The 23835-nt window shown below is 36.3% G+C and overlaps 2 protein-coding genes across 3 annotated transcripts in view; both read right to left on the bottom strand.

Moving 5' to 3' along the window:
* myo1g (myosin IG) overlaps positions 1–7798 on the bottom strand; it is a 65727-nt gene extending 57929 nt beyond the window's left edge. For both annotated transcript variants that reach the window (XM_051136445.1, XM_051136444.1), the window contains exons 1-7: positions 7606–7798; positions 5890–6098; positions 4573–4666; positions 4078–4243; positions 3318–3371; positions 3101–3199; positions 2766–2882 (exon numbers count right to left, since the gene is read on the bottom strand). In XM_051136445.1, the coding sequence (XP_050992402.1) occupies positions 2766–2882; positions 3101–3199; positions 3318–3371; positions 4078–4243; positions 4573–4666; positions 5890–6098; positions 7606–7700 (834 nt within the window). In that variant the 5' untranslated portion in view covers positions 7701–7798. The remainder of the gene's footprint in view (positions 1–2765; positions 2883–3100; positions 3200–3317; positions 3372–4077; positions 4244–4572; positions 4667–5889; positions 6099–7605) is intronic.
* The window catches only part of si:dkey-154b15.1 (uncharacterized), a 110354-nt gene extending 95703 nt beyond the window's left edge, over positions 1–14651 (bottom strand). Inside the window, exons 1-4 of the mRNA XM_051136448.1 lie at positions 14578–14651; positions 13622–13812; positions 13428–13513; positions 8889–12698 (exon numbers count right to left, since the gene is read on the bottom strand). Of these exons, the coding sequence (XP_050992405.1) occupies positions 11292–12698; positions 13428–13513; positions 13622–13805 (1677 nt within the window). The 5' untranslated portion in view covers positions 13806–13812; positions 14578–14651 and the 3' untranslated portion in view covers positions 8889–11291. The remainder of the gene's footprint in view (positions 1–8888; positions 12699–13427; positions 13514–13621; positions 13813–14577) is intronic.
* Positions 14652–23835: the final 9184 nt, after the last annotated feature.

Raw genomic sequence — 23835 nt, forward strand, 5'->3', positions numbered from 1 at the left:
ACTTAAGTAAAGTTCAAGTATATTTTTAAGTATCCTTTATGTAGTAAGTATACAAATATCAGTGTACTAGTAGTATACTTGTAAGTGTAAAAGTGTTAAATTGGCCCACTTTCTAGTATATAAAAGTATACTTTTAAGTATAGTTTAAGTATAACAGTAGTAAACTTTGAGTACACAACTAGTTTACATCTATGTTTTCAGTTTGTACTGCAAGTATACTAAAAGTGAACTTACAAGTATACTGATAGTTTACTAATTAAATACTTTTTTATGCATTTTTAGTATACTTTGAAGTATAGTCTCAGTAAACTAATAGTTTAGTAGTTTTATACTACAAGTATACTCATTTTTTTTTCCTTTTTTTTAAGTGAACTTTAAATCATACTTTTAGTATACTACTATGTCCCTATTTACGTATTAATTTATATATATTTTGTTACATGAATATCTGAACATACAAAACATTATGAATAACTATGAATAACAACATTGTCTTTGTTTGTAAAGCATTTTACAATATTAACATATCCAGGGAATGGATATAAGTGGTTAAAAAGCATCTAGGCCTCAAAATAGATACACAACCCTCAAGAACAGTGGCAATCAGCAAATATTAAAAAGAAGAGATCTTTACGTCACAGTACAACAAATAACTAACAATAATGAAGTCAGCAAACAGCAAAACAATAATCCTATAGGAGTAACTGGATAATTTATTCATGCTGCAATGCATGCTGGGAACTTACAAAGCCTTAATTTCAACAATATAAAATTCTTTGTTCAGACAATTGTGTTTGAGTAGTTGGGACAACATTTGCGGTAATTTTGTTGGTCTGACAAGGGTTTGTATCTAGTTTAAAGAAAATAGCATTTTTTAGTATTTGAGACTCAAAATGTTTTGTAAAATTGGAAAATATGTATTTGCATTTTTTACAGTGTGGAAGCATCTGTTTCGGTTTCTTCTTCACTTGTGTTTTGAAAATTCTGTACAGAAGATGTGTAATAGCATCTCTCATGTATAACAATGAAAACACAGATTCTCAGAGCACAAGTATAGCTCAAATATATTTAGATTTTTTCTAATGTTATTTTAAGTATATTTCTGATAAGTACATAAAGCACATTTCTGAGAAGTACATAACAAGTAGACTGAAAGTATACTTTCCTATTTTTAATTTAAGAGAAGTATACTAATAGCACACTTGAATTAACTCTTTTTCGTGAGGGCAGTGGTTCTCAGCTAGGGGATCAAAAGAATTATTAAATATAAGATAAAGCAAGTTTTAAACTAAGCTAAAACTGCTGAATACAAAGATGCAAGCTGGAGTTATATTTCTTAATTATTTTAACAATTGCCTTTTTATGTAAGATCCTGGATATGCTGTATGATGGAATTTTGAAAGTGTGCTTTCTAGACCTTGAAATGTCAAAATTGAAATATACATATTAATATATATATACATTTTTAAAATAAATGATATAGGATATATGCATACATCTATGTGAATTTTAGGTAACACTTTACAATAAAGTTTCATTTGTTAACTATATGTAGGCCCAGTTTCACAGACAGGGCTTAGACTAAACCAGGATTAGGCCATAATTCAATATAAACATGTTTAGAAAAAAAACATTACTGGTGTGCATCTTGAGACAAAGGCACTGATATATTTTAAGATCAGTCAGTGCAAGTTTCTTTCAGTTGAAACAGCTCAGACTTCCATTTTAGTCTAGGACTAGGCTTAAGCCTTGTCTGTGAAACCAGGGTTAATGTATTAACTAACAATAAGCAATACATTTGTACAGTATTTACTAATCTTTGTTAAAGTTCGTTAATAAAAAATACAACTGTTCATTGTTAGTCAGCTCAGGTCCATTAACAAACATTACGTGATCAACTTCTCATTTTAATAAGTATTAGTAAATGCTGGAATCAACATTAACTATGATTAATAATACTTTAGAAGTATTTTTCATTGCTAGCTTATGTTCTAATGTAGTTAAAGTCCCCCTGCAGTGAAAAGTAAGATTTTTATGTTATTTATTTGTCTATGTGGTGTTTTTAATATGCTTTTAGACAAACCATGTGCCAGCCCATTAATCAACACCATTGCTGAGTATTTTTCTTCTTAAAACCCCCAAAGGCTGTCCCAGAAATGCGGTTTGAAACAGCCTGTTTTTGCTACGTCTCAAACTTCAGTAACCAATCACGTCAAAGGATAGATTCCTATCATTAGCATGCAAAATATACCAATAGGATTATTAGCACAAAACCAAATATTAAACAGTAGAGCATTTAATAGAGCACACGGAGTATTAATTAGTGGCTAATTTGCATATTCATAGATCCGCTTATAGTAAATGAGACAAGGGGGGGGGAGTTACATTCAAGCTGTAAGGCATGAGAAAATTATTTTCACAAGAAAAAACATTTAAATATGTAATTTTAATGATCAGAGATCAGTTTTAAGGGATAAAAATTTTGTCTACAGGGGGACTTTAACTCATGTTAACCAATGGAACCTTATTGTAAAGTGTTACCAAATTTTATTAAAAAAGTAATGTATGTTCTACAGCTATAAAAATGTGCAAACCATTAAGAGCATTCAGTTATTTGATTTATTTTACTATATTGGGCATTCACATAGGGCCTTGAAAAAAAGAAGTGAGCCACTGCTTTAAACATCTATTTTGCTCAGCACTGACGACAAACTAACAGAAAAACAGTAGAAAACGATGTTCAGAGCACACAGTGTGGGACTGACCAGGTGTAGGATGGTACTGAGGATCTTGTAGATGGAGCTGATCTCTTCAGCAGTAAAGCCAATCACTTTCAGCGCTGCCATCACAGCTTTGTGACATAAGGAGTCATTATTGGACGCCTGTGAAGATGATTTGGAAAAAGAAAAAGAAAGAGACTGAGAAAAGTAAAAACACTGTATGGTACATTTCGCATTGTAATATTATTCATAGGTATACAGTACAGTAGTTCTGTACAAACTGTATAGGAGAGCAGAATGCTATCCATTCAGTCTCCAATGGTTAGTCTGTGAAAGGCTGTGTGTTCATAAACTAATATTCTCATAGGACAAGTACATACAAGTGTGACGGCGGCTCCTTGGCTGGTGTAGGCATATTCTGCAGGATCTCTTTGCAGACACAAGGACTTCAGCAAGTCATCAGATCCTCCCCTTAACACCTGCATAAACAGAACATATAAATGCTGATTTATGTGAATTGCTTATTAAAGTTTTAATATGCATTTGGCACTCCTAAAGTAACTAATATCATAATCTCATTCACCATGAAGATCTCACCTGATAAAATGAGTGGAAATTTCGCTCTCCCTCATGCTGCTGGACAACTCTTGACTGTAAATACAACAAAGTATTTGAGTTATCATTTCGATATTAAACAGCAGACCTATTGATATGAATCTCTGTCCTCCCTAATAAAATAGAAAAAAACAAAACAAAGCCAGACAGGCAGCAGGGCAGGCCTAACTTGTGTTACACAAAGCATATACAATTCACATAAACAGCACAAAACTAAGCATTTTTATTTTAAAATATTATTTAAGGAATGTTTGTACAGTTGTTTCAGTTTTTATATCTCAGCTAGCAAAAAAACTGTGCTAGGAACGTTCAAAATGTTATTTCTTTGTTATATGAATGTTTTTTACACATTCTGAAATAAGTAGACAGACTTAACAATAACAAGCATATCACAAAACTGTCCCCTTTAAAAAATAAAATAAAAAACAACAACAACAACAACAACAACAACAATAAATAATAATTCTTTGGGCGCCATATTTGGTTCACGCGGGCAAACTTTAAACTTTAACAAACCAGGCAAAGGTAATAAATAACCTACACATGACAACAAAGCCCTCTTCATTCAGTAAAACACTATTTACAAGACCTAGCTGAAAAATATAGGGTATATTTATGAAATTGCGATCGCCACATCCAAAACTAACAATTGTTATTTTACGAACCAATGTCAACTTTCATATTCAAATGTCATGTTCATGATGCATTTTAATTTGTACAGATACGACACTGAAAATCTCACCTTCTCCAGCAGGTAGTTATTGATGTGTCCTCCTGTGGGGTCTCCATTAAAGTTGAAGTTGATGTCCATGTATTTCCCGAAGCGGCTGGAGTTATCATTGCGGTTGGTCTTCGCATTTCCAAAGGCCTCTAACACACAGTTGGATTTCAGGAGAACGTTTTTCACACTGTGGTAGGATGCAAGTATAGTATTAAGGAAAAATAATGTATAAACAAACACGTGTTTTTCAGGGTACAAGTAAATAGAGCACCATAAGAAACTCAGCGTCATACTACCATCTAATGACAGACGTTCAGCCTTCTTCCCCAAATAAACTTTACAAAATAATCAGTTAAACATGAACATTTGGCATTTTATTTTCAAATAATCTGTTGTACAAATCTGTTTTTACTATTCTGTTTAGCAATAAAATAAAGAAAATGCTTTTACACAATTAAATACAAAAAATGATTAGCCCTGAAAGTCCAGAGCTGTAGGTATCTCCAGGAAACTGACCTCTCGACCTCTGCCCTCTGGCTAGGGTTGGTGATTGCTGCAATATACTGCATAATGTACTTGCTTGCCTCAGTCTTGCCAGCTCCACTCTCACCTGAAACACAAAGAGATTTGTTTGAAACTGTTTAATCCATACAGTAAAGTCTTTGTTTAGCAATTTTATTCTTTCCTAATCAGAGGCACAGTGGACAAACTCACTGTACAAGGTTTATCACAGAGTTTAATGGAACCGCTGCTCCTAACAGTTTTACAGATGCACTTAAATCAGTATGGTAGAAGTATGGAAGAAATGAAAGCAAAAATAAGATTTTATATAGGCACTCGTTTTTATATATAGGTTTTGGTCAAAGGCTCGTCTTGTCTTAGTCTCCCTGAACTCTGTTTTTGTTCTGGTTCATGACAGTTAGGGTATGTCGAAAAACTCCCATCTCATGTTCTCCCTTCAAAATCGTCCTATATCGCTGTTTTACACCTTTTTTGTTAAGGGTGTTTGATATTTGCATTTTTATATTGCGTAGACTATGTCGAAAAACTCAGACCATATTTTCTCCCTCAACTTCAAAATCGTCCTATATAACTGTTTACCTTTTTTGTTAAAGGGCTCATTGGATGCCCTGGAAGTTCACTTTTACATGCTGTTTGAACATTAATGTGTGTTGGCAGTGTATTTACAAATCTACCCTATAATGATAAAAATCCATGCATCTGTAAAAATAAGCAAGACAAGACCAGCATTTGAGATTAAAAAGTATTTAAATTCTATTTTTTAATGAAAATAACTGCTTTTTTTTTCGCTAGATAAGACCCTTTTTCCTCGGCGGGGATTGTTTACAACCGCATTTGGGATCGTTTGAAGCCGCATTTAAACTGCATTTTGAAAGTTCAAGAAACACAATTTCTTTACGACTGAAGACAGAAAGACATGAACATCTTAGATGATAAGGGGGTGAGTACATTATCTGTAAATTGCTGTTCTGGAAGTAGACTTCTACTTTAAATCATGCATCAAATACAATCCATCAGACTTTTGAGGATCTCTCAATCACATTTTTTTTTGCATTGCATTGCATTGCATTGCATTATATATTTTGCCCTTCATAATAAAAACTACAGAGCTTTATTAATATAAGCATTTAAATGCTAAAGACTTTTCTGACTTTCTTTTTTTCTGACTATTATAAATATATCAGGCTTAAATATGAGATATTTGCATTTGTGCATTTTACTTCTGGTTATCCAGTTTGATGTTTGTATTGTTGATCATTGTGCAATGTTGTTTGTTTATTCAGCGGTGACTGTGTTTAATAGCTGCTGTACCTGAAATGACGATGCATGTGTCTTTGGCTCGCCTCTTCATGGCTTTATAAGCAGCGTCTGCGACAGCATACAGGTGAGGTGGATTCTCATACAGTTCTCTGCCTCTGTAGTCCTCAATGACCTCCTTCCCATAAATATCCAAATGTTTGTACGGATTGACTGACACCACTACTTCTCCAATGAAAGTGTAGATACGGCCTTTCTCAAACCTGAACACAACAAACAATACTGTGAACAATACGCATGTCAAGCTGAACAGCAGAAACATCCTTAATAAGACTCATTGTTTTCATCTCATCTGCTGGTTTGGTTTAGTTCCTGGTGAATAAACAGACACAAAGAACAAATGATGGATGCAGTACAGTATTACTGTAAGGTGTGGTGGGATTCAGTTGATCAGAGGTTTAAGATGAAGTTACAGTTAGAAACACATCCTAAATTTGAGGTAATGTTATAATAATAAAACATCATAAACCACATCCTTCTATCAAATATCATAATGCAAGAGATTACTATAATTTAAATTTAAACAAAAGGAAACAAGTGACATAACTTGACATTAATCTAGGTATTAAGTGCCACAGTACGTTTCTCAATGTCACACACCCGTATTCAGCAGGAAGTGATACGGCGCTGGGAAGTGAGAACAGGAAGTGTAATAGGGCTCAAGATGACTCACTTTTTTGAATTTTAGTCAACATAAAATATAGTGTAATCTTGGTTAAGCATATCCACGAACACGCTATCTCTTCCTGCCGTACAGCTAAAATACATCTGTCCGAAGTTAAAATGCAGTACTCATTGGAGACGATACATTTTTTATGCTCTTTCAAAACAAGCACTTCCACATTAACATCTACATATAATTCAAACAATAAGACATAGCAGTAGTAAGATTTAAGGATTCAATTTGTAGGATGCCTTCCCACAGCAAATTATGAACTTAGTAGTGTTTTGACGTGTGGTACAATCACATGAGGCCTGGTCATACGTCAGCTGATAAAACACGCAGAATGGACCAGAAATGAAATCATTTTTTCTTGAGGTTTCAGAGGGGTAAGCAACAGACAGAACAAGTGTGCAGTGGAACTTTGAAAACTTTCTGACATCACACTCATAAAGTGTCTTGTGAAAAGGTCATCTGATTCAACCGGGTTTAACCAATGACATCACAGATGTGGGACTTGGGTGCAAATGCTGTATGTTAAAGGAAAGAAGAACTAGAAACCTGTGATTTCATCATCAGAGCTGCTAAGATTCTACTGGCTGGCCATGATCAGCTGTTGTAAGACATGATAAGATGTAATTCTTTGTCTCTTAAGCGGTTGATGTCAGCCATTTAAATTAATATTTCAGCATTGAGCGGGAAAGTCAAAAGCGAAATGACACATTGTTTCCCCTCCACTTTTTTCTTCTAAATATGTGTCATTTTGTCGTCACGGCATTGTCTACCAAGAAGGGAGTGGTCAAAATCAAGTAGGCACTAAAAAACTTAAAATGAGACTTTAAATACTCACTTTGAAAGTGAAACAGAATTCACAAGTTCAGTTCTGCAGATAAAAATAATTTATCAAAGCTCTCAAACTAAGTTTAAATACCTTAAATATCACTCAATATCAACACCAAGTAATCTTTCTGAAGGCCACGTTCACTGCCGTCTTGTCAGGTACATAATGTCCATTGAATCTTCATACACTTCATGTAAAATGCTCTTACCTTAACTTCAAGTTCTCCATAAACTGCTCCATGGTCACCTCGTCTAGAAGCACAAAGTCTGACTTTCCAAACTCCAAGCCCTCCAGCTCCGCCATCCCTGCAGGATCCGAAGGACGATTGGATGGAGAGAAAAGTGGAAGGTGACAAGAAAGGCACAGGAACCCAGCACTGACTGTCGTCCTCTCTAAGCCGGTAGAGGAGACGAATGTGGAGTGGGTGTGGCCTACATCTTTGTCGTTGCATGATCTGAGGCTGAGCTGAGTGAAGTCAGTGATGACTGCGGTCTGCAGGCTCCAGCATGTCATCCTGTTCTAGAGAACATCTGCATATGTATGCGTGTATTTCTGTACACATGTGGTAGAAGGAACTATCTTTACACACAAGACTATTTCACACCTTCCTAAGCTACCACAGACCCTGTAAGCAGCCACAGCCTTAACAAAACCTCCGTCCTGCTAACTAACCTTGTTTTTACTCAGTCCTTCGCCATTCATAACCTTTCTATGAATTCTAAAGCCAAAACACATAGTTTGGCTTTTTAAATGTACATTATGGTTTAGTTAAACTGAAATTGTGTATTCAATCAAATAAACTATAAGTGATTATGAATGGCATTTCCGAAAGCCCAGCCACTTCCTCTGGTCCTGCAATCATGGGGGAGTGTGGATCATAGACTGCTGTCAAGAACTAGATCTTTCACATAGACTGAGTTTCACTGCCCACACGCACTAATCTAGGATCTGTTCCGTTCTTGCAAAACCTACTCACAACCATAAACAACAGGACCAAACGAGATACAGACAGACAGGAAAGGACGCACAGCAGTGATACTATCAGATAAATACTATGGAGCAATCCAAATTAACATGTTGTTTTATGTTAAGCACAGCTTTACAAATTGTGTTCTATTTACTACATGTAAGACTACAAATTCTGTTCATTTAATATGGTAGTGTATGATTGCCAGTCAGAATTTGAAGTTTAAAGTTAAAGACACTTGAGTGCAGTTCAGGTTCAAAACTTAGTTTATTGCTGTAAAGTCAAAATGTTATGTCATTTTGTGTGCTGACTTAAAGGAGAAGTCCACTTCCAGAACAAATATTTACAGGTAATTTACTCACTCCCTTGTCATCCAAGATGTTCATGTCTTTGAGCAGTTGTAAATGATCGCAGATGAAAAAGAAGGGTCTTATTTAGCAAAACTATCGGTTATTTTCATAAATGTAATACAATTTATATACTTTTTAATGTCAAATGCTTGTCTTGTCTTGCTCGCCCTGAACTTTTTTTTTCCGGTTCATGTCAGTTAGGGTATGTTGAAAAACTCCCATCTCATGTTCGCCCCATATCGCTGTTTTACACCTTTTTTTGTTAAGGGTCTTTGATCTTCTTTGCATGTTCACTTTGCAAAGACTAGGTCGGTACTTCTGCAGCAATGTAGGATGATTTAGAAATCATTTTTGAAGTTGAGGGAGAAAATACAATTGACGTTTTTCGACATACTCTAACTGTCTTGAGTCAGAATACACAGAGTTCAGGCAGAGCAAGACAAGATGAGCGTTTGAGATAAAAGAGTATTTCAGTTGTATTATTTTTATGAAAATAACCAATCGTTTCGCTAGATATGACCCTTCTTCCTCGGCTGAGATCGTTTACAACCGCATTTGGGATCGTTTGAAGCCGCATTCAAACTGCATTTTGGAAGTTCAAACTTGGGGCACCATATCAGTCCATTATATGGAGAAAAATGTTTTCCTCAAATGCCATAATTTCTTTACATCTGAAGAAAGAAAGACATGAACATCTTGGACGACAAGGTGGTGAGTATATTATCTGTAAACCTTTGTTCTGGAAGTGGGACTTCTCCTTTAAGACTATTCCACTTTTACACATTAAACAAATATATACAGTAAAAATAAACTGATATGAGTCAGTAGTCACAGTGCTTAATGTACAACTAATACAAACTTCACAGTTACATGTGTCCACATGAATGCCTATAATAATTCAAATGCCTAAAAAGAATCATTCATATACCTAAAAAAAAAAAGCCAATTAATCATAATGACCACTGTGGAAATTCTTAAATAGCAAACCAAAAGTAAATAAAAAAATAACGGGAATTTTAGTATATGACAGAGATCTGTATCTGATAGAAATACTGATAGAGAGACATTCTCAATTAATACAATGTTCAATCAAAAATCATGAAAATCAAGGAAAAACAAAAGCACTCTGCACATTAGTGTATTTCTCACATGCTATCCTGTTTAACACAAAAGCCTGAGTACTTTTTTTTTTTTTTGACAGGGAGGTGCTCAGCCCCTAAATCAACCACAGGGCCTGCCTCACTTCCTGTAGAATGCAGAAAAAGACACTTCCTCCTTGTGTCTCCATGGTAATGAACGAGTGTCTTGACAATTCAGCAATGCAGGAAAGGACTGAACATAGTGTGAAGCACAAATACTGAAAAATTACTACACAGGTAAACGACACTGAATATAAGATATTCAGATAAACTGATTTTCTTTGACGTATATTTGAAGCAAGCATTAATTACAGAGCATTCACAGTGATTGTTGCAAAGTGCTCAAGAGTAAGTACAATTTAAATATTATAGATGTGATTAGGCCAGGAGAACAAGTGCTGCTCACTGCAGAGCCGAATGGCCTCCAGCTCCCCCTCTCTGGATGTCCAGCTCCACCTCTGTGTGAACTAATGGGTGGAGTTAGGGTTAGGATAGGGTAAGGGGTAGGGTTAGAGTGTGGTTAGGTATCTATCTCCACCCATTACCTCCAGCGAGGGGGAGCTGGAGCTCCAGCTCCTCCCATCTGGCTCTGCAGCGAGCACCCTCTCCAGGAGAATCCAAACCTGTTCCTAAAGCGCCACTGTCCTGCAGAGTTTAGCTCCAACCCCAATGAAACAACTGAACCAGATATTCGAGGTGTTTGGACTCACTTGTTGGAGCTATACTGTGTATAATGTTGGCACTTCAGGAGCAGGTCTGGACACCCCTGGTTTAGCCAAATAGCACTGTCAGTATAGAGCGGGGCGGCGAAATGTCGTTCCTGGAGAGCCGCAGTCCTGCAGAGTTCAACTTCAACCCTAATCAAACACATCTGAACAAGCTAATCAAGGTCTGAAGGGTTATGAGGAAGCTACAGGTGAGTTATATCAGGGTTGGAGCTGAACTCTACAGGGCTGCGGCTCTCCAAGACCGGAGTTCGCTACCCCTGGCATAGAGTCTCATCCCTTTCTTAAAGTAAAGGTAATCACAAGCATAGATATGTATAGATGCCCCATTCGACCGCTCCAAGCACTTAGATGAGACCACCATTTTGGAACAATCAAACTAACGCCATTCACCACTTAATTTCCAGCTATATCGTTAACTTGATTGCACAGATACTCTGTGAAGTACGCCTGAAGCCACAATAGTCATAAAAATGTAGGCAAAAAGTACCTGGATGCCCTACTGCTGGTGTTATTCTGAAGTGTGCATATGATGGACACTGCTGCGATGCAACTGACACTGGAAAGTCACGTGATAATGACAACATGGTGAATGTAGTACGTCCGTATTCTATTCATACTACACACACTCATGTACAGAACATATTCATTTGTGGTGGCGAAGTAATTACTTATTTAAGCCATGAGATAAATTAATGATGTACTAGATTCAGTCATTTCGAAAAGGGTGAAGATTTGATTTTGTGAAGAAAATTATTAACAGGTGTAAGAGAAGCTTTTATTTTAGGCTTTTGTTTAGATGTCTGAACTTCATGAGAGGATGGCAAATCCTGCTGATCATAAGTTGGCAGCTCTTGTTTAACTTTGTTTTTATTTTTGTTCTGTAATTGAGAAGTGCTCTGTGCCCTGCCACGTTGTGCAGTGGATTTAGTGGCCGTGCGGCCTCTTTCCTGTTCTACCTCTCGCTGCAACTGAGAATCTGTTCGGGAATGTGAGGCAGAGGAGCTACTAACAGTAGTAGCGTACAGGGCATCAGGACTTTGTCCTAAGTCTGGGTTCTTGTCTGTGGTCTTTGTTTTTTGGCTTGGCAAAACATCAGGGTTTCCTACAAAGTCCAGGTTCTCTTCTCTTGTTCTTGTTTTTTGTCTTGGCAAAGACTTGCTGCGTCGCAGAATGTTCATTGTAAAGTGTCTTGGCAGAGCATTGCCAACCTCCTGTCCAAGAAGCTTTTCCTTCGCTTCGTAACTGTCTTTTGATGACCCCACCACTTTAATAATGTTATCTTCCTGCCTAATCAAAACATTATAGATTTTTTGGAATGAGGAAGCATTCTTAGCAATAAGTCTTCTTTGACTGATGTCATGTTTATTCAGGTCTATTTCTTGTGTGCGTAGAGATGAGGAGATCTTCTGCACGAATTCACGCAATTCTTTACCTGCTTCTTTAAAGGATCCTCCCCAAAGTTTAACCATAACAACCCCTGAATCATCTGCATGGTTAATATGAGTGTGGTGATCAGATTCTATTTTTTCAACAAAATCTTTCTTGAAGTGCATTATATATTCCCACATATATGGGTCCACAGGGAAAGAATCCTCAGTTTTCCTGGGAGACGAGGGATTCCGCCGTCGAGTGCTTGTGCTGGAATCCTCATAGCTCCTGCTGGGACTGCTAAAGGAACTATCTGCACTTAAACTAACATCCAGTGGAAAGGCAACCTGCATGAGTGACTGCCTGTTTGAGGACTCTGGGGATCTTGAGTTTATTCCAGAAGGTGGTCTTCCACCCACAGCATACTTTGACTGGCCATTGTTGTGACTGTGCCTCGATGAAGAGTGAGATCTAGATTCATAGTCACTAGTTCTCAAGACAGAGTCTGAGGAGTAGCCATTAGTGTAATATGTAGGTGTTCTCTGCTGGTGGGTTTCTTGAAGACTCAGAACCAGAAGTTTCATGAGTTGAGGACGGATGCGTTTTAGGTTAAGAAAGGTTCCCTCCAAACGCAGCTGTCCTGGGCTGATCTCTGTCACCTGAAAGCCATGGTTATGAAGAATCTTTCGGACTCTTTTCTGACTAGAGAACATCCTTACATCGAGGACTGCTTCGGCTGGCATGTCCAACTGAGAAAATAATATGAACATAAGCATGTTAAGGAACCTTTTTAACATGTGCAAAGTGCAAAGAACTCAAGTTGCGTTGGGGCATCAAGGAGCCCTCTTTCTCTCAAAGATTATTTAAATAGCATATCACTATACAGTGTAAACATGACTGTATGCAGATTCAACCGGAATCATGTGGACATTTGTAATACTTAACAATTTATATGCATTTAAATGTTTCTGATTTCTGTGGTGCATGCGGCAGAAAATTACATGCATGTTGACATATGGCTATGGCATCCAAACAAAGCTATCTGTCTGGAGCAGAAAAATTAAAGAAAAGGTGCCAAGAATGTGAAGCAAAAGAACAAGAAGAATCCAATTGTTATTCCTATTTTAGTCATATTAGTCTTAAGTCTTGACAAATAATAAATCATTATTTCAAAATGCATTCAGTGCATTAATACTATCAGTGCATCAAAAAAATCAAGCATTTCATAAAATCATTTCAACTGTGTGTTATAGTTTTCTGACCGCTAGATGGTGCCAGAGCAGTACTTTCAGAGAACATTTATTTAGCTGGGAACCAAAATTTAGATTTATTTCTCTGGGGCCCTCAGAAGATAAATATTCAATGGCATTTACTTAAAATTTGCAGTGACTGGATTATGGAAGGAATGTTGCATACTAAAGTTATAAATCACATAATTCTGTGTGAATCAGTGAGGTTCACCAATAAAAGTGTTTTACCTTAGGCTGATGCATCTTTTTAACATTCAGTGGGTAAAACCGACTATCCAGTTCCAAAACATGATTATGTTCCAAGACTCCTGGTACTAAGATATTGAATTTAAGAAATAAAAACAAAAGAAAGAAATGTTAGTAATGGAACATGATGTTAAAGTTAGATATAAAGAACAAAATATTAAGGCATAGTCTCATACCTTCTTCTGATTCAAAAACAACATAAGCCTGGCCTTTTTCGGAAGTGGGATAAATCACTATTAAAACTTCTCCGCCATAGTTACTGGGCTTCAGAAAGTGCATGGTTAATTTGTCAATCATTTTATCACTGAGGTAGACGTCTGGAAGTCCATTTACCTCAATAACCATTCCCTTCACGTCCATCTTAACACTAAAACAATAAATAGTTGGGGAAGATATAAATGATAAGTTAGTACAACACAAAATGAAGCAACATGTTTCTTTTTAGTGCCAGTATGTCTGTCGAACACTGTCACACACACAAAAAAAAATGTTTGGTGGAATGACGCTCTGTCTACACCTGGAGGACTAATGGGGAAAAAATGTTGAAAAAGGTGCTTGAATCATATGCTTGAATGTGAAAGCCACACCTCCTTCTTATCATATCAGGTGAAAAACAAGGAAACGAAAAAAAAAAAAAACTAAAATGTACACAGACAATTAAATTAAAATATAAATACATGTAAATTACATTTGTATAAAAATTAATAAAAAGGTGTAAATTAATTTAAGTAAAATAAACAAAATAAAACAGATTTATTCCATACTATTCATTTAATATATTCAAATTTAGTGCCTTTTTTTTTTTTTTTTTTTTTTTTTTTTTTTTTTTTTTTTTTATAATGCAAGCCAACATGTCAGAACCAACAGCAGTACTGCACTAGCGACAGTGCAGACTTGCTTAAGCGGTTAAGAATCGGTATTTTGTTATGCAAATTAACCATAAATCGCAAAATACAGTTTGTGGTAACTAAAACAGAGAGTTGCTGGATATCTTGTAGCTGTCTCAGTGGAGCACCAAACATAGAAAACGTGCTTTCCAATACCATAAGGAACAGGAAGTGCAGTGCAATTCAACGATAAAAGTACAGCAATTGTTGAGGTATTTCACACTTGAAAACTTACAAACACGTACCTGTTGTTTATATAAATGCGTTCGCCAGGATGAGGTACTGTAGCACAGAGACTCGTCCGTCCTTCGTTCTTAAGTGAAAGTGAAACTGAGCAGTGTTCGCATGTTTCTGCGGAAACAAGGGGGCGTGTCCGCCTGCACTTGAAGAAACATTAAGAGTATCTCCCTTAAATGATCTATAATAAGTATTTATGCAGAACATAGCTACATAAAATAAAAACACATGGGAAAATCACGAAAAGTCCACAATTCAAAAAACACAAACAAGCATTATCAATCAGTACAACAAAGAATAGCTATTTAAGGTGATTTTTTACAGTGTCATAAAAAATCTGTGGCTGGACATTGGACATTCACATGGGAAGATTAGATAATGTGCAGATTTGTAGATAATGTTTTTTATTGTGTCCTCGGTGTAGGCTATCACTGGGTAGCCACATGTAGTATGTGTCAGTCTTATATGTATTAAATACTCCTTCCTAGTGTTGTAAATTTTTTTCTTAGAAACCAGGAGACGTTTTGGATGTCTTGAAGCAGAAGTTTCTCTTTATTCAGATACTCGCTGCGTGGCGCTGCAGTCATCAAAAGTCGTCTGACAAAATCTCAGCACAGCAGAGTATATAGGTTTGAAGGGGGAGGAGTACATAGAAGTGGAATCAATCTAAACAAAGCATGCAAATGTGGTACAGGAAAACAGCTCAGTTAAAGATTTTTCCCAGCCTTGATGTATTTAGAATACAAGTGTCATTCAAATGCATAGGTGCTTAAACAAAAGGCACAGTTGTACCTTGATCTTAGAATTCACACTTAACTTGGGAAAACCTGCCAGATGTTCAGGAACTGCATAAAGACAAAAGGTTACTGTCTCAGGGCCTGGGCTGCCTGCTCTTAGACTGTCACAATATACATAACTTTTTCAGTTCATGTTGTTATATTGGAACCTATAACAAATATGCATAGGATCAGCATATTTTAAACAGATTCTTAAATTTGTAATCCCACACTAATCTTGTTGTCAGCTGCTTTTATATTGTATAGGGGTCAGAATAGGGGCGCTGGACCCCTATTGTGTTTATTTTGATTTTCTTCTCTTTTTTCTGACTTACAAGTGTATGTGTGACCATAAATCACAGAGACTCAAAACTTGGTTGTAAAATGTGAGACAGACACACATTCATCCAACACTAGATGGTGTTACAATAAAGCAGTGGTTCTCAAACTTTTCTGATCACACCCTCTTTAAACCTTTGGTTAATGTATTATTTGGGGTTGGGTTATGTGAGTTCTGCTACTAAGTATGATGCTTCATGTGATTTTATGATCTTAAATGACGTAAAAGGCACAGGGAATCATAAGGAAGACTGCTCACAACACAACCAACTGCAGAAACACGCTGCAAATACTCGCAATACAGAAGCGTGCTGAAAATAGTCACAACGCTTTTTTACACTATTTATATAACCAGTGGTTTAACTATATATTTCGTCAAACTGATGAAAGTGTTATGTTTTCTTCATTTGCTGTTGTTTTTTGTATTTGCTTTTTTTTTTTTCATTTATAGCACGTTGAGCTCTGTCGGCTACCATAGAAGAAGGTTTAGGTGGAAGGAAGTGATTTAGTGAATCTCCTGAGTTGAGACGCATGTCTCTGAAGAGCACTGCAACAATGTCTGACCCACCTCTGTTGAGAACCAAAGACTGTCTTGCTGATGTAAGGTGAGTACAGTTTAGAGCTAGGGTGGCCAGTGTCGAGTTCAGCTCCAACCCTAATCAAACACACCTGAACAAGCTAATCAAGGTGTAAAGATGTCTAGAAAGCTACAGGCAGGTGAGCTGTAATCAGGGTGGAGCAAAACTCTGCTGGACCAAAGTTTGCACTCCAAGACCAAAGTTGGCTACCCCTGGTTTGGAGGATAAAATCAATTAAGATATAATCACATATACCTGAAAATATATATGATATAAATATCAGCTGAACGTCATATTATGTAATGTTAAATTACAGTGATTGGCTGAATTGAAAAAATACTTATTCTTAGGAAGAAAAAACGGGGGCTTGTGGGAAACTTGTAAAGAAAGAAAAAAGATTTAGTGATTAACTTTTTTAAACCATGTTTGTGTGTTAGTCTCACTCAAGGAGAATCTCCTGAACCTAGCTGTTTGAAGAGGGAAGCATCAATGGGTGAACCACCTGAAATAAATGAAACAGACTCTCAGAACAGCTGTGGATTAAATATGTTAATCAGATTTTATCACCTAATCTGGAGTGTAACAACACACACACACACACACACACACATACATATATATATATAGTACACATACATACAGGGAAGCATCAATGGGTGAACCACCAGAAATAAATGAAACAGACTCTCTGGTTGATGTAAGGTGAGAACACGTGTGTGTGTGTGACCCTGGACCCCAAAACCAGTCATAAGTAGCAAAGGTATATTTGAAGAGTTCTGATGCAAAAGCCTCTAAATCCATCTGACGTATTTCTCTAAAATGAGCATTTCTTTCAGGCTACTTTGTATAGGTTTCTATGTAAGTACTGGTACTTCTGATTGGACTGAGGCTGGAATTTAGTTAGTTTGAAGTAAAAGTATTTGGTGGACGTATGATATGTGTCAAGAGCATTCACTCAGTATCATTATCTCATTTTTGACCGAGATGGCTTTTAGCTGGTTTTGCATCTGAACTCTTCATTTGTAGCAATAGCTAAAAATACACTGAATGGGTCAAAATTATAGATTTTTGTTTTATGCCAAAAATCATTAGGATATTAAGTAAAGATCATGTTCCATGAAGATATTTTGTAAATTTCCTACTGTAAATATATCAAAACTTGCAAAAATTTTGATTAGTAATATACATTCCTAAGAACTTCATTTGGACAACTTTAAAGGCGATATTCTCAATATGGTCACACTTTATAATAAGTGTTCTTAACTACTGTGCACTTACATCAAAAAATAAGTACAATGTACTTAATGTGGTCATATTGTATTGCAAAACAGTTTTGCAAAACAGATTTTTTGCACCCTCAGATTCCAGATTTTCAGATAGTTGTATCTTGAATAAATATTGTCCTATCCTAACAAAACATCAGTGGAAAGATTATTTATTATATTTATTAACCTTTCATATGATATATAAATCAAAAATTGACACTTAAGACTGGTTTTGTGGTCACACACACACACATACATACATATAACAGATATATATAGACAGACAGACAGACAGACACTCCCTGGCAAATACTGAAGAATTTAGGATTGAATCATTATTACACTGATTAACAGGTTTTTGGTATGTTGTATCTTTGGTAACTATGTTTTTGTTGTTGCTGTTGTTTTTTTTGTGTTACCCTAACTGATGCAGTGCCTTGCTTTTCATTTTTTAAGCAGCCATGTTGGAAGACAAAGCCATGCATATTATAGGATGACAATGCCAAGATACACCATGCTCAATTTTGAAATAGTGGTTTAGTGAGCATGAGGAATATTTTCATGTATGAACTGGCCACCACAGAGTCCTGAGCTTAACTCAGTCTTTGGAATGTGCTAGAGTTGCTTTACTGTGCTGGAGTGGTTTAACTCCCCCTATTGACAATACAAAAATGAATGCATGGAAATTAATGCTGTTTTATTAATGCTCTTGATGGAAATAATTATTGTGATGTTACATAATGTTGTTGAAACAATGCCAGAATGAATGCAAAATATAAAAAAGCTTTAAGTCAAAAAGTATTAGAGTGTGCAATGACAGGCAGTGTAAAGTCAGCTCCAGCATATCCCAAAGACTTTCAATGGGTTTAAGGTCAGGACTTTGTTGTGGCTAATCTTTCACAAATTGAGCTTGATGAATTTTAGTAATGCCATCCTTGAATACGTTCATATGTACATTTTCCAACATGGTTGTTTGAGAAGCTAAACGCAACATACACAGCATCATTAAGTGTTGCCAAACATACAACATGCAAGAAAAGTACATCACTGCAATAATGATTCAGTTTTAAAATGTTAGGTATTTGCTTATTTAAATCCAGACAATTATTATTATTATTTTTTTTTTTTTTTACATATACAGCATATACATACATACAAACATATCTACTGCAAGTATACTGCTAAGTAATATTGAATATCATTTTAATATTGAATATGATCTTACATAGCATATAGTTCAGTACTAATGTAAGTTACAATGATTATTATATCTAAATAATGTCATTATGGTCTTTTTTTTCCCCTTTACCTGTTAAACAGATTAAAAAACATTTTTAAATTGTGTTTGTGTATTAGTCTGATTCAAGGAAGACCTCCTGAACACAGCTGTTTATCTATGAAGAGTGAAGCATCAGTGGGTGACCCACCTGACATAAATGAGACAGACTCTTCTGTTAATCAGAGGTGAGGACATTTTAGAGCATGTTGGTCCAAGCCTGCTCCTAGGGGTCCACCTTTCTGCAGAATTTAGTTTCACCCCTAATAGCACTTCAGTAGTTCAAAGAGTTAAGCATGGTGCTAGCAAAGCTAACATGAGTCCCAGGGATTCCTATAGGGAATACATGAACTGATAAAATGTGTAGAATGCAAAGTAAATCACTACAGATAAAAGCATCTGCCAAATGTGTATATGTAATTAAATACACCTGAACCAACTAATTATCTAAATTACTAAAAATCCAGGCAGGTTGTGAAATGTTTTCATTTATTTCAATGTTTCGACGACCAACAGAAACAAGAATGAATCACTGTCAGAATCAAACTCCACTGGACAGAAGCATTTGGACTTGATATTTAAGGTTGGAGTGTTTTTTTTTTTTTTTTTTGTATGTCTATCTAACTGAACATTATAGTGGTTCTTAACCATGTTTCTATCCACCTTTTTCTCACATGCGTAAATAAGCCTATGAGTGAGACTTCCAGTTTATTATCCTCTATAGGAAAATAAGGAGAAGAATAACAACGTGCAGTAAACAGTAAAACTGTTTGCACTACAAACCAGTGTGTTCATAATCAAGAAATAATACGTTAAAGTTGTATGGTAAGAGACACCAATTTGCAATATCAAGGAGCAAAACTAGCTGTTTTGTACAGCTAAAAAATAGCTGGACACAGATGAGAATGTATTCCAGACCCATAAAATGTACAGATGGCTGTGCCCACTCTTACGGGAAGAAAAAGGTGGATAGCCCACCAGCACTGCACATTTTGCATGTCACCTTTGTCTGACACACCCATTTCAGGTCTTGGAGTCTCGATTAATGAGCCAATGACTTGAAGCAGGTGTGTTTGATTAAGGAGACATGCAAAATGTGTAGTTTTGGGGGTCTTGAGGAATATGTTTGAGCCACTGACCTAAAACACTAATCTGTTCAGGAGTGTTCAATCCTGCTCCTGGATGGCCACTGTCCTGCAGAGTTTAGCTCTAACCCCAGTTAAACACACCTGAACAAGGTCTTACTAGGCATAGGATTGAAACTTCCAGGCAGGCGTGATGGAACTAAACTCCACAGGACAGTGGCCCTCCATGACTGAGTTTGGACACCCCTGAATCTGGAGATAAAAAAGCAATGCGTTTTGTGCTCTGCGTTTAATCCATTGAAGAGCATATACACAGTAGTGAACACATAGCCGGAGCAGTGGGCATCTGCGGCACCTGTGGAGCAATCGGGGGTTCGGGGGTGTGCCTTGCTCAAGGACACCTCAATTGTAGTATTAAGTAGGGATGTAAATAAATCGTTGAAACCCGAATTGAGAAATAATTTAGCATCGATTCTGAGATTGAGTTTTGAACAGCAGATGGCACAGCTTGCTTTAGAAACAGTCTAGAAACTCTTCCTCATGAGCGTTTGAGTGTGCAGATAAAAACTAGATTAGAGTATTAAAATCTAAGCTCAGAATCGATTCCAATGAGAATCACAATGCATTCGGAAGACCTCAGAATCAGTCGACGAATCAATTTATCGTCCCATCCCTAGTATTGAGGGTGAAAGAGAGTGCTGTTAATTCACTTCCCCGAACTGAATTGAGTCTCAAAAGCACTTTGGATTGTTGCGTTCACTAAAACTACTTTCTGTAATTTTCTTTACATGGAACTTTTGGGTTTTTATGGTTCTTGATTTCCCTATTAGACAGAGTATTGGTTTAAAGGAGAAGTTCACTTCCAGAACAACAAATTACAAATAATTTACTCACTCCCTTGTCATCCAAGATGTTCATGTCTTTCTTTCTTCAGTCGTAAAGAAATTATGTTTTTTGAGGAAAACATTTCAGGATTTTTCTCCATATGATGGACTGATATGGTGCCCCGATTTTGAACTTTCAAAATGCAGTTTAAACGTGGCTTAAAAAGAAAGACATGAACATCTTGGATGACATGATTGTTTTGAAAGTGGACTTCTCCTTTAACAACATCTAGTCTGTTTGTGTGTGACACCTGTGGTCAAATATGTGCCTTGAGGATGCAAAAAAGGATTTGAAGCACCTTATTGAGATCTTTTTGCCTCCAACATGTTAGAACTGTAGATGCTGATGTTTGAGGCTTTACAGAAGTGTTTTTTATGATTCATTAGGTACCTTGTTTTAATGTCTGTGTTATTTAAAACCAATTTCAGGAGCTTGAACACAAAATCATCTCTCTGATAAAGGGGGAGCTGAAGAGGATCAAGGGAGTTCTGAGCCCAGATTACTCAGAATGCTCTGAGAGAGGAGGAGGAGGAGGTGGATGAAGGTGAAAGCAGAATCAGACAGGGGCTTCTGCAGATCACCCTGAATGTCCTGAGGAAGATGAACAAGACAAAACATACTACAGACCAGTAAGAGCTCAGAGTCATTTTTCCATGACATAAATGTACAATTAATTTAGGAAATTTTAGGATTTAAAGAATAATAATGAGATTTAGCAGCTATTTATACATAGCAGTTGATGAGAGTCTAAAACAATAAAATCAGGCATTTTAATACCTTTTTTAGACACTTAGAAGGATTGTTTAAGTATGACCATATTTTTAATGCTGACTAGACCAATCCACGGACTATTTATATATTACATTGAAATTAGGAAAATTAAACCTTTCTTTTTGATTTCCATTTTCCTCTGCCCCTTAGAACTTGCCCCTTTTTATGTGAAACAACACAAATCCAGACTAAAGGAGAAATGTCAGAGTATACATGAAGGAATATCAAATCAGGGTAGCTCCACATCTCTGCATGAGATCTACACAGAGCTGTATATCACAGAAGGGGGGAGTGGAGAGGTCAATAATGAACATGAGGTGAGACAGATTGAGACACAATCTAGGAGACTAGAGACACAGGAAACGTCAATCAAATGCAATGACATATTTAAGCCTTTACCTGGACAAAATAAACCCATCAGAACTGTGCTGACTAAAGGGGTTGCTGGAATTGGAAAAACAGTTTCAGTGCAGAAGTTTATTCTAGACTGGACTGAAGGAAAAGCAAATCAGGATCTCCACTTCATATTTCCACTTCCTTTTAGAGAGCTGAATTTAATAAAGGAGAGGAATCTCAGTTTGATGAACCTGATTCATCATTTTTTCACATATACAAATAAATTGAGATCAACAAACATTGATGACTTCACAGTCCTGTTCATCTTTGATGGCCTGGATGAGTGTCGCCTTCCTCTTGATTTCCTAAACAATCCAAGCTTGTCTGATGTAACAGAATCAGCCTCAGTGAATGTGCTGCTGACAAACCTCATCAAGGGGAATCTGCTTCCTTCTTCTCTCCTCTGGATCACCTCTCGACCAGCAGCAGCCAGTCAGATCCCTCCTGAGTGTGTGGATCTGGTTACAGATGTATGGGGGTTGTATTAGGGTATGTTGAAAAACTCCCATCTCATGTTCTCCCTCAATTTCAAAATCACCCTATATCCCTATTTTGCCTTTTTTTGTTAAGGGTGTTTGATCTTTGCATTTTCACTTTGCATAGACTGGGTTGGTACTTCTGCAGCTATGTATGATTTTGAAATTATTTTTGAAGTTGAGGGAGAAAATACGATTGGAGTTTTTCAAAATACCCTAACTGTCTTGAACTAGAATACACTAGAGTTCAGGCAGAGCAAGATAAGATGAGCATTTGAGATTTAAAAAGTATTTAAATTGTTTTTTTGTTTTTTTAATATGAAAATAACCAATTGTTTCGCTATATAAGACCCTTATACCTCGGCTGGGATTGTTTACAACTGCATTTGGGATTGTTTGAAGCCACATTTAAACTGCATTTTGGAAGTTCAAACTCTGGGCACCATAGCAGTCCATTATATGGTGAAAAATGCAGAAATGTTTTTCTCAAAAAATATAATTTCTTTACGACTGAAGAAGGAAAGACATGAACATCTTGGATGACAAGGAGGTGAGTACATTATCTGTAAATTTTTGTTCTGGAAGTGGACCCTTCCTTTAAGACCCAGTGGCCAAGACACATTACCAAAAACATAAATGTTAAATTGTGTGAGCTGTAACAATAACCCTAATAGAAAACATGGACAGCTGTTCAGACTTTGTGCATGAGTTTTTTTTTATTTATTTTTTTTGTTATTCAAATTTACTTCTTTAACTTTTTATATTGTTATAGTGCTACTTGCATGCTAATTACTTTCACAATTGTCCAATTTATCTTATACATTTCCATTTGTGCAATCTTTGCACAAATGGAAGTGTATAAGAAAAATATAAGAAAAAGAAAAATATAAGAAAAATATACACTTAAAAATTTTAAGACTAAAACTTTATATTGTCTACATTTATATGTCTTTGAAAGGTGCTTCTTATGTTATCATTTTCAGTCTGAGACACTGTAATCTCATGGAGAAAAGCTGTTCCGCTCTGGCCTCAGTTCTCAGGTCAAATAGCTCAAATCTGAATGAGCTGAACCTGAGTTACAATAATTTGTCGGATTCAGGAGTGAAGCTCATCTGGACTAATGATTCCTCAGTGTAAACTGAAGACATTACAGTAAGAAATAATAAGACAATTTTAAAAGAGAATATAATCAGTGTTCACTGTATTGGATGTACCTGTACTATTGCTGGCTAATACATGTCATACATAGCAAGCAGTACATAAATTGTTAAATGAACAGTGTTTCTGTTGCTACATGAAATATCTGAAACATCTGTGTATTTGATTATCAGTTAAAAACTATGCAAAAACAATGCAAGCATTATTATGAAAAGAATGTTTTCAACCTCACATATCCATATTTCTTTCTTCCACCATCTG

This window comes from Labeo rohita, chromosome 19, assembly GCF_022985175.1.
Source record: "Labeo rohita strain BAU-BD-2019 chromosome 19, IGBB_LRoh.1.0, whole genome shotgun sequence".
In the NCBI taxonomy this organism is placed as follows: Eukaryota; Metazoa; Chordata; class Actinopteri; order Cypriniformes; family Cyprinidae; genus Labeo; species Labeo rohita.